Raw genomic sequence first — 15,675 nt, forward strand, 5'->3', positions numbered from 1 at the left:
TCAATGTGCTGTTTGAGAAACTGACACTCCAGTATTAAATATATATTTGCAACTATGTACTAACTCAGCTATCAGTAACATGACCAATATATAATAGAGCAAGAAACACCCTTCATTTAAGTTATATGTAGCTAAATAGTGACCTCATCACTAGTCAAAAACATGCAATTTAATTCATTATTCCACAAAGAGTAAATTCTTATTGTGTAACACAGAAATAGGTACAGGTTTCATTTTTAAAAGGAGGCATTATACATTTTAAAGTAGAGGTCTATTCTCATATCTTGTCTAAACACCTTTTATTTTTTTTATTTTTTTTAAGATTTTATTTATTTATTTGAGAGAGAGATTGAGAAAGAGCATGAGAGGGAAGAGGGCCAGAGGGAGAAGCAGACTCCCCGCTGAGCTGGGAGCCCAATGCGGGACTTGATCCTGGGACTCCAGGATCATGACCTGAGCTGAAGGCAGTTGCTTAACCAACTGAGCCACCCAGGCGCCCCTCTAAACACCTTTTAAGATGCAATGTCAATAACATGTTGCTGATTTAGAGTCTGGGAAGATGGCAGAGTAGGAGGATCCTAAGCCCACCTCATTCCACAGATATACCCATATCTGGATATATGACAACCGCCATATCAGTGCAACAAACACAGAAAACCACCCAAAGACTGGCACAACAGACCTTCCGGTTAATTGAAGAGAAGAGGCCATATTGAAAAGGGCAGGAAGGGTGGAAACATGGTCAAGAATCAAGCTCCTGCTCTAACCATAAATGGAAGGGACAACACAAGCACTAAGAAGGGAGAGGAGCAGACCCCCACCAAACACCCCACACACAGGAACTTGCACTTGGAAGACAAGTCCCCATAATATTTGGCTTTGAAATGCAGTGGGGCTTAACTCTGGGGTACTTTAAAAATCAGCAGGCTTCTGGGGCACCTAGATGGCTCAGTCTGTTAAGTGTTCAACTCTTGATTTCAGCTCAGGCCATGATCTCAGAGTTTTAAGATTGAGTCCCACGTGGGGCTCCATGCTCGGCATGGAACCTGCTTAAGATTCTCCCTCTCCCTCTGCCCCTCCCCCTGCTCTCTCTCGCTCTCACTCTAGCTCTAGCTCTATCAACAAAAATAAATTTAAAAAACTCAGCAGGGGGCGCCTGGGTGGCTCAGTCGTTAAGCGTCTGCCTTCAGCTCAGGGCGTGATCCCAGGGTCCTGGGATCGAGCCCCACATCGGGCTCCCTCCTCCACTGGGAGCCTGCTTCTTCCTCTCCCACTCCCCCTGCTCGTGTTCCCTCTCTCGCTGGCTATCTCTCTCTCTGTCAAATAAATAAATAAAATCTTAAAAAAAAAAAAGCTCAGCAGGCTTAGCTCTGGGAGAGCCAGAGGACAATAGGAAACTGAGCCCTTAAAGAGACAGCATAACAAACAACCCTGCTGAGATAAAGCATTGAACAGAAGTTTGAAAAGCACCTGGATATATAGAAAAGAGATTCATTTACTAATTTCAGAATGTATGCTGGAGGGGCAGGGATCTTTAGGAGACTTCTTCAAGAACAAAAGAACTGGTGGGTGCCATCCTCCACCTCCACCCTATCCCCAGCCTAGATACCAGGACACTTGCAAGAACCAGTGAGAATACTCTCCACCTACCTTGCTAACACCATACACCCTGCCTCTGTGTTCTCCTGTGGATCTACCCCATCCATCCTGCCCCACTAGGTATGCATCCATCCAAAGCAGCTCCTGGCATATTTTATCCTGCAAGCAGCCCTGGCAGGGATCAGCACCACTCCAAAATGACTGCTGCCTGAGGAGAGGGGAAGATAAACCACACACCAGTTCAACTGCAGCCCCAGAAGCCAAACCTTATAACTGGCAGGAAAGAGAGAGTACCCTGTTGATCAGTACTTCTGCAGCCCCAGCAGATGAACTGGGGGTGGGCATCTGATCTGACTGCTGGCTCCACCCACTGACAAAAACCTCTCAGGGGGTAGCACAGAGAGCTCTATAGTTTAGGGTCACTGCAGCCTCAACACATGGACTGGAATAGGCATTTGGTTTGAATGCAGGCCCCGCCTACCAACAAAAGCCTCTCCAGGGATAACACAGGGAGAGTGCCCTGGAGTTTGGTGTGACCACAACACCAGCAAACAAGCAGAGGGCAGACATCTAGTCTGACTGTTGAAACCCCCCAACTATAAGCCCAGGGTAGCTCCAGACTGGCCTCTTAATGGCACAGGGACCAAACCCTGCCCAGTGTACCCACAATAGGCAAAGTGGGCCATCGTGGCCAAGAGGACTGAAGGCAAATGCTGCCCACCCAGCCACAACAGTAGGGCACACACAACCCACACAGGAGACACCCCTGAAGTACCTGGTTCTGGTGAACAGGGGACATTGTGCTACAAGGCACGACAGGACCTCTTCTTCATAAGGCCACTACCTTCAAAATCAGGAGACGTAACTACCTTTCCTAATGCACAGAAACAAACACAGAGAGACAAAATGAGGAGAAAGAGGAATATGTCCCAAATGAAAGAACAGGACAAAACCACAGCAAAACAGCTAAACGAAAGGAGATAAGCAATACAGCTGATAAAGTAATGGCCATAAAAATATTTACTGGACTTGAGTCAAGAGTGGAGGGTCTCAGTGAGATATTCAACAAAGAGAAAATATAAAAAGGAACCAATCAAAAATGAAAAACTCAATAACTGAAATAAAAATACACTAGAAGGAATCAATAGCAGATTAGAGGCAGGAGAATTTATGAAGAATTTATCATCGACCTAGAAGACAGAACAATGGAAAGCAACCAAGCTGGACAGCAAAAAGAAAAAAAAAATTAAAACTGACAATAGATTAAAAAAACTCAGTAACATCATCTAGTATAATAACATTCACATTATAGGGATTCCAAAAGGACAAGAGAGAGAAAAGGGGGCAGAAAATTTATTTGAAGAAAGAAGCTGAAAACTTCCTTAATCTAGGGAAGGAAAGAGATATCCAGATCCAGGAGGTAAGAGTCCCCAGCAAAATCCACCAAAGGAGGGGCACACCAAGACACATAATAACTAAAATGTCAAAAAGTAGTGATAAAGAAAGAGAGAACTATAAACAAAACAGAAAAGAGTTACATACAAGGGGAACCCCATAAGGCTATCAGCAGAAACTTTATAGGCCAGAAGAGAGTGGCATGATATATTCAAAGTGTTGGAAGGAAAACATGTGCAACCAAGAATACTTTACCCAGCAAGGATATCATTCAGAATAGAAGGAGAGATAGTTTCACAAACAAAACTTAAAGGCATTCATCAAAACTAAACCAGCCTCACAAGAAACATTAAAGGGAATTCTTTGAATAGAAAAAAAAAGGCCATTATCAGGAGTAAGAAAACTATGAACGGAAAAAATTTCACAGGTAAATACCAACAAAATAAAAGTAGTTGATTAATCAGTTATAAAACCAGCATCGAGATTAAAGCACAAAAGTACTAAAATCAATATTATCAATAAAAATCAGTGAAGGGTTTTACAAAATCAAAGGATGTAAAGTATGACATCATATAGATAAAATGTGAGGGGAGGAGTAAAACTTTAGTGCTTTTAAAATGGCTTCAAACTTAAGCAAACATCAACTTAATATAGATTGCTATGTGCACATTATGTATGAACCTAACAGCAACCACAAATCAAACATCTGTAATAGATACACAAAAAATAAAGAGAAAAGAACCCAAACACATCACTAAAGAAAGCCACCAAACCACAAGAGAAGAGAGCAAGACAAGAAAGGAACAGAGAAGGGGCACTTGGATGGCTCAGCTGGTTAAGCGTCTGCCCAATTTGGCTCAGGTCATGATCCCAGAGTCCTGGGATTGAGCCCCATGTCGAGCTCCCTGCTCAGGGGGAGCCTGCTTCTCCCTCTCCCTCTGTGCCTTCCCCCATTCGTGTGCTCTCGCTCTCTCTCGCTCTGCTCTCTCAAATAAATAAATAAAATCTTTAAAAAAATAGAGTCTAAAAAAAATAATGGAAGCAATCATTGAAACCAGGGGTTGGTTCTTTGAAAAGATTTAAAAAAATTGACAAATCTTTAACCATACTCACAGAAAAAGGAAGACAGAGGGCACAATTAAATAAAATCAGAAATAAAGGGGAGAAATAACAACTGACACCACAGAAATACAAAGGATTATAAGAAAATATTATGAAAAATTATTTGTCAACAAATTGGACAAGCTAGAAGAAATGGATAAATTCCTAGAAACACATAACCTTCCAAAACTGAAGCAGAAAGAAACAGAAAATTTGACAAACCAATTACTACTAACAATGGAATTGATTCAGTAATCAAAAAAACCCCAACACACAAAAGTCTGGAACCAGATGGATTCACAAGTGAATTCTACCAAAAATTTAAAGAAAAATTAATACCTATTCTTTGCAAAGTATTACAAAAGATAGAAAAGGAAGGAAAGTTTCCAAATTTATTCTACAAGGAAGCATTACCCTGATACCAAAACCAGAAAAAGACACTACAAAAAAAGAGAGAAAACTACAGGCCAATATTTTTGATGAACATAGACGCAAAAATCCTTGATAAAATAATAGCAAACTGAATCCAACAATACCTTAAAAAAATCATTGCCCACAATCAATTGGGATTTAGTCCAAGGATGTTTAAATGTGGTTCAATGTTTGCAGATCAATCAATGTGCTATATCACATCAGCAAGAGAAAGGATAAGAACTATGTGATTATCTCAATAAATGCAGAAAAAGCATTTGATAAAGTACAACATTTCCTCATGATAAAAAAGTCTCAACAAAGTAGGTTCAGAGGGAACACACCTCAACACCATAAAGGCCATGTATGGAAAAACTCACAGCAAACATCATACTCAATGGTGAAAAGCTCTCAGTGTTTCCTGATCTGAACAAGACAGAGATGTCCACCCTCATCACCTTTATTCAATATAGTACTAGATGTTCTAGCCACAGAAATCAGACAAGAAAAAAAAGGCATCCAAATCGGTAAGCAAGACTCAAAACTTACCCTATTTGCAGATGGTATGATACTGTATATAGAAAACCCTAAAGACTTCACCAAAAACCTACTATAACTACTTAATGAATTCAATAAAGTCACAGGATACAAAATTAATATACAGAAATCTTTTGCATGTATATACTAATAATGAAAGTAACAGAAGAAGAAATTAAGAAAATAATCCCATTTACTATACACCAAATAGAATAAAATAGCTAGGAATAAACTGAACCCAGGAGGTGAATGACCCATACTCAGAAAACTGATACACTGTTGAAAGAAATTTGATGACATAAACAAATGGAAATGTATTTCATGATCATAGCTTGGAAGAACCAATATGGTTAGAATATCCATACTACCCAAAACAATCTACAGATTTAATGCAATCCTTATCAAAATACCAATAACAATTTTCACAGAACTAGAACAAATAATTTTAAGATTTGTATGGAACCACAAAAGACTCTGAATAGCCACAGCAATCTTGAATAAGAACAAAACTGGAGTCATCAAAATCCCAGATTTCAAGATATACTACAAAGCTATAGTAATCAAAATGGTATGGTACTGGCACAAAAACAGACACACAGATCAATGGTAAAGAATAAGAGTCCAGAAATAAACCCATGATTTTATGGTCAATTAATCTCCAACAAAAGAGGCAAAAAAAAAAAAAACCAATGGGAAAAAGACTTTGACAAATGGTGCTGGGAAAACTGGAGAGCTACATGCAAAAGAATGAAACTGGACCACTTTCTTACACCGGATCAAAAATAAACCCCAAATAGATTAAAGACCTAAATGTGAGACCCAATACCATAAAATTCCTGGGAGAAAACACTGGCAGTAATTTCTTTGACATTGGTTATAGAAACATTTTTCTAGATATGTCTCTTCTGGTAATGGAAACAAAAGTAAAATTAAACTATTGGGACTACACCAAAATAAAAAGCTTTTGCACAGTGAAGAAAACCATCAACAAAACCAAAAGGCAACCTACTGAATGGGAGAAGATATTTGTAAATGATATATCCAATGAAGGGTTAATATCTAAAATATGTAAAGAACTTATACAATTCAACACCAGGAAAACAAATCTGATTAAAAATGGGCAGAGGACCTGAACAGACATTTTTCCCAAGAAGACATTTAGATGGTCAACAGACACATGAAAAGATGGTCAACATCATTAATATTCAGGGAAGTGCAAATTAAAACTACAATGAAGTATTACTTTACCCTTGTCAGTATGACTAAAATCAAAGTCACAAGAAATAACAAGTGTTGGTGAGGCTGTGGAGAAAAAGGAACCCTCATACACTGTTGGTGGGAATGCAAACTGGTGCAGCCATTGTGGAAAACAGTGTGGAGGTTCCTCACAAAATTAAAAATAGAATTACCATATGATCCAGTATTTCTACTACTGTGTATTTAACCAAAGAAAACAAAACCACTAATTTGAAAAGATATATACACCCTATGTTTATTGTAGAATTATTTATAAGAACCAAGATACGGAAGCAACCCAAGTATCCAGCCATAGGTGAATGGCTAAGAAAATCTCTCTCTCTCTCTCTCTCTCTCTCTCTCTCTCTCTCTCTCTCACACACACACACACACACACACACACACACACACACACTGGAATATTACTCAGCCATAAGAAAGAATGAAATCTTGTCATTTGGAACAACATGGATGGACCCAGAGGATATAATACTAAGTGAAATAAGTCAGCCAGAGGAAGACAAATAACATGATTTCACTCATATGTGGAATTTAAGAAACATCACAAACGAACAAAGGAGAAAAGAGACAAACCAAAAATAGACCGCTAAATGCAGAGAATAAACTGGTGGTTGCCAGGAGGGAGGTGGGTGGGGGGGTGGGTAAAATGAACAAAGGGGATTAAGAGTACACTTAATCTTGATGAATACTGAGAATGTATAGAATTGGTGAACACTGTATTATACACCCGAAACTAATATAACAATTAAAAAACCATGTTCCTACCCCCATTAGAGATTGCTGCCATCAGAGATTTTCCAAGCTGCCATTCTTTTATTAGGTATCAAGTATGTAGAGGATATAGACAGATGTATCTCTTAAAATATATGGAATATTTTTATTATTTTAAAAATTCTGAGCTTTGCTATTCTCTTTGCATCTGGGAACAAGTGAACTTCATCCCTGTTTCCACTTCCTTAATATTCCCTCCTTTTTTTTTAACTGTTTAGAATTTCCCTTATGATGCTGTCACTTTACTGAAAATAATCTCTTACTGAGTAAATTTATTCAGAAAGACAAGTTCATCATGTCTTATTTATTGCCAATTTTATGTTCTCTTCCTAGAACTTTTCCCGTTTGTAGCTTTGCCACACTATTGATCACTCCCTAACACTCTCCCATCCTTTCACTCTCCTCTAACATTCTTGTCTTTTCCAAAAATTTAGCTTTTAGTCATCTGCTTGTCTTTCTAAGTGAACTTTAACAGTCCATCTATGTTTAGTAGCTTTGATATCACTTCTATGCTGATGACCATCAAATCTATATCTCTAGTTCTGCATTTTCCAACATTCTTTGGTCTGTAATTGCATATTAAAAACTTCTATTTAGATATCTTGCTAAAAGCAATACCACCTCAAGTAAAACATGTCTAAAATTAAATGTTATCTTTTAATTGGAAACTAGCCCCCCTTTCGAATTTGTCATCTCTATCGATGACACACTGACTCTCTTTAACCTAGACCTTGGTATTGGTTTTGCACCTTCCTTCTCCTATTTTTTGCAGCTTGCTTGTTCTAAGGTGGCTCCAAATCCTGTTATTTGTTACTTTGAAATCATTCTCGTAATGATTCCTTCCCTTCCACTGCAACTGCCATATTGGCTGTTGTCTTTGCTCAGGTGGCTCCTTTTGCTTCTCCTCCCTAGTTTAAATCCTGTGGAATCTTCAAGGCTCAAGTCAAGCCCCAACCCCTGCTATAATGCCTTGAATGTTCAAGCTTTTATGGATTTCCCCTTTCTCTGAATGCTCACAGCTGCTTCTAATCTATACTATATACAATTCGATAGCTAATTAAATATTTCCCATTATTTTTTGCTGCTCTATAGCAATATCTTAAAAGCAATTTTCCCGTTAGTTTTGTAAAACAAGGCTTGTACTTTGCTTTTTTCCTGTCTTGTTTTTTTTTTGTTGTTGTTTTGTTTTGTTTTTTGGGTTTTTTTTGGAATTCACAGGTCTTACCATGTTGCCTACAATCCTGAACCAGCTAGCTTGATACAACAGGGGACTGGCTTTTCGAAGACCTGGTTACAGTGGCAGGTAGGTACTAGCATCACCTTGAAGGGTACTGACAAGGTTCACCAGAAGACTGCCTATATTCTGAATCAGCATCCAGTATATGGTGTTCATTCTCCGATAGGCAGGATGCATGAGTCTGGGGGTCCAGGAATCAACAGGTAGAAACAGACACCATACCACTATTACCTCTAGTGACCTACTTGCAAAAATCTTGTTTCCTGTTCTCATGGGTTTACGCTCTACTGTCCTAGAGGACCTAGTTCCAAAGGGAGAAATCCAACAGTGCACCAGCAAACATGATTCTGTTGAAGTGGGAATTAAGATGGCCACTTGGCCACTTTGGGCTCCTTGTGCTCTGAATCCATACGCAATTTCCTGTATTCTTCATAGTGCTTATGCCAGTGCTCAAGTTCTCAATATATACTTGCTATATTCACATTACTAATATTCTTCTTTAATATAAAAAGGGACTGTCTTTTCTAAAATATAAAAAGTATATTAGAAATGGTAAGGAAAGAGTCATTTTACTTTTAAAAATACTCCTTTAAAGCCTATACGTATATATATCTATTTCAAAAGGTATAAATATAGGCAAACTAGGCTTGATACACTCTCAAAATTTTGGCTAAAAGACAGTAGCAATCCTATTCTTGCCTACCAGGGATTTCTTTTATCTTTCTTCATTAGAGACTCAGCACTTAAAAAGAATACTTAACTCAAATAACCTTAGGCACAACATTTCACTTGTTAGCTACTAGGAAAATGTTGAAATGGCTGCTGCTGAATAAACACCTCAGCTCTGTTTCATAAACAAACTATTAAGAACTGTGTGTCCACAGAGGTTAGACAAGATCATCTACCCATTACTGATTAGCAATAGGCATTAGTCGAGACGTGGGGTTTTTCAGCATTAGACAAATGCGCACTTGGGAACTTCTCACACTGTCCATTTTATCAGCCTCATTAAATATAGAGCCTATTATGTGTTTGAAGCTGTCCTAGCTGGTGGTTCCTAATGACTGTATTTTATCTGTTAAGTGTTTAATTTCTTGGATGATTCTTTGGAGTAAAGGAAACTGAAGCAAAGAAGGATAGGTCCTCTTAGTTGCTCTTCCCTCCTCTCTCCCTCCCCACACCCCTCACTGTTTTTAATCCTTTTGGAAATGGCTACACACCAGCCTTTGAAAGCCCTATACAAATTAAAGTTTATTTGTTCAGGTTTTTAAGAAAACAGATCAAACAAGTAAAATTCTGCCAACAAGAAACATGATTTCACTAGAAAACTTGTACTTCTAGTAACAATTCTGAAGTGTATACATTGAACTTTATTTACTATACCATGAAAAAGAAAAGCCTATGCCATAAAATTCAAAGATATTTTCAAAAACATTATAGTTAAGTCTCTTTAATATTTTATATGAGAATAATCATGTCTTGCCACACTGTAAAATGGCAAGTTACCATAGCTTCAGTATTCTAAAATCTTGCAAAATATTTACCTTATACAAACACATATTAACAATACATCACTGTAATTCCTCAAAGACAACTGTTTATAGACAAGGCCTTCTATTAACCGACTTGAGAAGTATCAATAATTGCTGTCTAAGTTTTTGGAGAAATGCAGTGTTTGGCAAATTTGGCCATCTTTTTCAATTCTATATGGAATAACTTTAGCTCTTATAGAATAATTTTAATGAGACAAGTTTTATAAGAATTGGTAACCTATCATCTTTACTATCTTCTATACAGATCTACTATCAAGGGTAAATATCTATATGTTGGTGTTTAAAAAGATTTTATATATTTATTTGAGAAAGAGAGAGCGTCTGCATGAGCCGGGGTGGGGGTGAAGGTGAGAGGGAGAAGAAGAGGTAGAAGCAGAGTCCCTGCTGAGCAGGGAGCCAGATGCAGGGCTTGATCCCAGGACCCCAAGATCATGACCTTAGTTGAAGGCAGATGCTTAACTGACTGAGCCACCCAGGTGCCCCTGTATGTTTTAAGTACTATGAAGAGTGTGATAATGCCTATAAATAAAAGATCTCATGAGATTATAATTATCCTTGTATTTCAATACATTGGATCCAAAAACTTAGCCTAGAAATATCAAGAAGAAAAGTGGTAGATACTCAGTTATATCACTCAGATGTATAGTATTTCTGAAACAATATTTCCAAGAGGCATTTCATTATGTCTGTTTCTATAAACTCAAACCTGTAGAGTTAATTTTGCCATATATATTTTTTTAAGGAAAAAAATCCCCAAATATCCATTCATCCTCACCATCTTAGAATTGGAATTAAAATTAGTATGGTTAGCTTATTCTGCTTCTTAAAAAATATAATTAATTCCACATTAAAAGATTACTATCTTTTTAAAGTAACTAAAAAGCCAATATGTTAAGATGATACAGATAGGGGTATTCTGAAGCCTTAACAAAGATTTCAGAGGTAAGGCCATGTCATAACCCCCATCACTGGGACTGGTGATATTACTGTACTCATATAGATCTTTGCTCAGAATCAGAAGTACTCTCCACAGCATAATTCAAGTAACTAGTATTTGCTGAGGGCCTAAAATATAGCATGCATTATGGTAGGAATATTGAGTGTTACTAAAGTGAACCAATATTCCTTCAACTCACTTTTATTGATTGTCTACTTCAGGGCAAGCACTGTGCTAGGCCATGAGGATCCAGAGGGAACTAAAAACTGTTACTGCTATTGCAACTTACAATTTAGTGGGGGCAGAGAAGACTTGCAGGGGGTGGTGACATATGGAAAGCTGGGGTAAGGACAGTGGATACTGGAATTCTAGATGGAGGTCCCAGCTTGAGCAGAGGCAAAGAGATAAGAAACAGCAAGCTATGAACAGGAAAATACAAGCCACGAGGGGAAATGTCAGCAGATTAGGCTGACAGATAGGCTGGGTCCAGTTCTATATGCCATGTTATGGAGTTTAGAGTCAAGGCAAGTTGATTGGTTAGGGTGGTGAAAGGGGCCCAAATCAGGGAAGTGCTGGTAGGGAGGAAAAGAGGAAATTTTTAGATCATATATTAATAATATTTGCTGATAAGCATAAGTGAGAAAGAGGAACCAAGGATCAATAACAAGATAGGTGAAGGTATATTTAACTGAGATGGAAGACACAGAAATAGGAGGGATTTTTTTGAGGGGTTGGGATGGAGGTGTAAGAGGGTGAGGGGGGATAAATTCTGTTTTGAATATGCTGAACTCAGGATGACGGTGGGCTGTCAGGTGAGGAAGCCCAGGTGAAAGTCTGAGCAAAGTGCGGTACAGAGATAAATATTTGGGAGATGTCAGATAATTGAAACCATGAGAATCAAGATGAGATCATCTAGGCAGAATAGGGAATGAGAAGAGTAGCAGGTTGAGAAGAAAACCTCAGAGACCACTGGCATTCAAGGGTCAAGAGAGTAAGAGAAGCCCACAAATGAGAGAGTTTAAGAATCACCAGAAAAATACAGGGAGACCCAGGAGAGTGAAGTGGCCAAGGAATTCCTAGGTGTGTTTGACTGGCAAAATGTTTTTACAAAATCAGAATTTGAATACCTTTAGGCAAAACATATACCACCTTCCAGTTCAACTAAGACCCCATCATTACTTATGGTGCACCATTTTCTGTGTCCTCTATTACCTCTGAAGGCTTGTGTGTTTGTGACCCCTAGAATAGAAGCCTCCAAAAAAGAGGGAGTCATCATAAGTGTCATATACTACAGTGAGGACCAGAAAGACAGGGAATGAAAAATGCCCACTAATGTAGGAACAAGAGGGTCATGGTGATCTTAACAAGGCTAGTTCTCCCCTGCCCCTTATGCTGTGGTCATGATGGCAGAATCCAGGTTACAGAGGGGTGAAAAGGAAATAGATATGGTGAATGTAGCTACTCTTAAGAAATCTGGAGAAGGAAGGAAGAAAGACAAAACAGTAGCTAAAGGGGAACATAGGTCTAGGAAAGCTTTGTTTTATTTTGTTTTTAAAGAAAGAGAGAAACTCTGAATATGTTTATAGGCTGATGCAGAGAGAGGTAATATTAGAGAGATAGGGCTGCCTGATGGAGCAAGATTTGGGAGGAGGCTGGAAGAGAAGGGTACAGAAGGCACAAGTGAAGCAGTGAGCTTTGGACAAGCAAAGGAACTCCTTGACGTCTGAGGCTGGAAGAAGAGAGCGTAAGAATTCAGATGTAACCTAAACTAGAGTGGTGCCAGTAGAAATGAAGAAAACGAAAAATCTAATAGACATTTCAAAAGATATGATGACATAATTTGGGACAGAGTAGCACTAGACACGTCAAGGAAAAGGAAAAGTTAAAATGACTCAAGGATGTGAAACACTACCCCAGAAGTTTAGAGTAGTGGTATCGGGATCAGAAATGGGGCAACTGGAATGCACAGCCAATGTGGAGAGGGAAAATGATAGCTTAAGATATACTGAGTTTGAAACAAAGTCCTCTATAGAATAGACGACTACACAGAGAATGGAAAAAATAAGAGGTAGGAGAGAATAAGAAATATTTCATTCAGATAGGACAACTCTAACACTCACATGCTAGAAAAAAATTTAACAGAAGCTGATTACTTTCGATGCTTCAGAATTAGATTAACTGTTTCATAAGGATCATACTTTACCAGTTTCTCAGATTCAGTAAAACTTTCTCCTAAACATTTAATTTTTTTTCAGATCTCAGACATTTAACATCGAATGTGCTTTTCAGTTGACAGAATGTATACAATACAACTAAATAATTTTCCAAACTATATACATTGGTTAGTGGTTCAAGTACTGGTTTGCTGCTTTTCAGGTTTTGGCTTCAATTAATACCAACGGTTAACTTCCAGCAAGCACCACTACTTCACACTCCTAATTCCAGAATTTTTAAGCTGGGAGGGACATCATACCAATCACAAGGCCCGGGATATAGCAAATGTCAGTGCTTTGCTTTTATTCGAAAATAGGTTGATAAGTACTTCACCATGATTGTGTGAAGAGTAGACTGGAACCCCAAATAAGTTTTTGGTTACTTAAATTCTGTTTCCTTGCTCCTCCTCTGTTTTCTGAATGTTAGAAAATAAGGAGGGGGAAGAATGTTGGGAATATAAAATTATAGACTGGAATAAAACCTGTTTTTTCCGTTCAGTCATGTGAAATAGTCTGCATGAAAATAACGTTTGGTGCCAGAATCATAATTAGTTTGAGTAATAAATTGTCTCCCTAGTGATGAAAGGAATAAAAGTAAAACAGCGCAGTAGGCTGGCATCTGATCATTGTAGGCTATCTGCAACATTCTTGGACCAAGAGAAATTGTGTTAAAATAATTGCCTAACCAAAAAGCAGGTCTAAAAATCTTCCCAAACTCTTCCACAATTTCAAAATTTCATGGAAAGATCACAAAAGTATATTACAATAAAAATATTTAACATGTTAAAATTAAATGTTAACATGATGGGGGGAGGTGTTGCATATTATGATATACGATTTCTGATAATATGAACTAAACTGAAAAGCGAAGGGACTAGGTGAGCCATTATCAAAATTAGAGGCAGTGATAGGAAAATGCAGGAAAAGACAGCATAGTTAAGAGGATGAACACGACACACACTCAAACTTCCAAGCATTTATAACCCAAGCACATAAAAAAGAAAAAGCACTCTTCAAAGCCCGGAGAGCCATTAAAATTTTCTTTTGCTTTGCAACTACTATGCTATGAGGTCCCTCCTCCTTTTATTTCCTCAAATATGATCCAAGATTTCCATTTTTAAAAAAGTCACTCTGCATAACTTTTCAGAAAAATCAACCTCAGCTCCTGGGAGAATAATTTCATTAAGTATTTCTTGTCTGCATATTTAATATTTGGGCATACAAAATCTCCTATAGGTATCTTAACTTTTCTGAGAGCTGAAAGGCTTTGGAAACCATCTATCCCACACCCCTCATTTTTACAGATGGAGAAATTAAGGCCCAGAAATAGGAAGTAACCTGAGCAAGGTCACAGGGCCAGTAAGAAGCAAAGCTGCGACTAACTTCCAAGAGCCCCCACTCTCAATCTATTGCTCTTTTACTTTTCACAACTGCCTCTTAATCTGAACTTCTAATTGTCAGATATTTAATGAATGTCAGAATGAGGAGTTATCAAGACATGGAAAGGATTATTATATTCATTCATATAAGGATTAGATAGGCAGAACGGATGAATGAATATGTGGGCAGGTGGATATTCTATAATATTATTCACAAAACATATCATGTTTCTGTTTTGAAGAATCCAAGCCTAGGTCTTGTCACATGTCACAGCAGTAACCGTGTTCCACTACACACCAATCTTAGCAGCAAAGAAGCCTCGGGTACATCCTGCAGTTTAAAGACTATTTCTTGCCAGCATACACAGAAGCAAGGAGATTCACCTCTACTCCAATCCCTCTGGCTCGCAAACCTCTAACCTCCCTGTCCTATACTCACTCTTTACCTGATGTTGGTGCATCACATTTGCATTCTCCTCACTTCCTTTTCACCTATCTCCCTCGGTTTAGACCAGGTGTCCTTTTCTAACTGTATGCCTCAGTCAGCCCTCCCCCACCCCACAGGCCCCTCGACCACCTTCTCATTCCTCTGTCGACAAATCTCAGCTTTTTCAAACCCCATGGCCCCCTCTTGCTTACACAGTGATGTGGCCGGCGCCCCGCACCAATACAGGATCGGGGGCATATCTCCGCAGATGCTCCTCACTCACTACCCGAGGCGGGGGCGGCGTCTCCTCCTCCTCCTCCTCTTCTTCTTCGTCCTCCTCTTCTTCCTCGTCCTCCTCATCTTCCTCGTCGTCGTCGGGCCCCGATACCGACGACGACGACGACGGCGACGACGACGACGTTGCCGCTTCTTCTTCCTCCTCCTCCAGTTCCGAGATGGTGTCGAACTCCGCCATGTTGGGCAGCAGGATGCTCATCACGTGACCTCTCGATCGCCGCCACCCTCGCGGAGAAGAGTTTGAACCTGCCGAGGTGCTGGAAGAGGAGGGGGAACAAAATGAAGAGAAAGGACAGGGGTAGGGACAGGATTTGAAGAGATGCGCCTGCGTGTTGGGGCAGACGCGGGGCGGGGGTTGGAGGCGGGGGCACGAGGGAGAGAGGAACAAAATCAGTCTACGCTTGCGCGGCTCTGAAGGAAGGGGGGCGTTAGAGGTGAACTCCAGGGAATTATCGAGGCCCGGTTGGCGGGTTCTGTGCTTAATACTGCTCTTTGGGCTTGTGCTGCTTGGGGCCGGGGGACGTATCTTCCGGCTTTATTTCCAGTTAATTGGTAGTGGGT

General features: G+C 39.2%; 1 protein-coding gene across 4 annotated transcripts in view; it reads right to left on the minus strand.

Annotated features, from left to right (window-relative positions):
• CHIC1 (cysteine rich hydrophobic domain 1) overlaps positions 1–15,474 on the minus strand; it is a 61,568-nt gene extending 46,094 nt beyond the window's left edge. For all 4 annotated transcript variants that reach the window (XM_045788492.2, XM_045788491.2, XM_087860203.1 and 1 more), the window contains exon 1: positions 15,030–15,474. In XM_045788492.2, the coding sequence (XP_045644448.1) occupies positions 15,030–15,313 (284 nt within the window). In that variant the 5' untranslated portion in view covers positions 15,314–15,474. The remainder of the gene's footprint in view (positions 1–15,029) is intronic.
• Positions 15,475–15,675: the final 201 nt, after the last annotated feature.

The sequence above is a fragment of the Ursus americanus genome, chromosome X, assembly GCF_024610735.1.
Source record: "Ursus americanus isolate L20-20 chromosome X, mUrsAme1.1.p, whole genome shotgun sequence".
Taxonomy (NCBI): Eukaryota; Metazoa; Chordata; class Mammalia; order Carnivora; family Ursidae; genus Ursus; species Ursus americanus.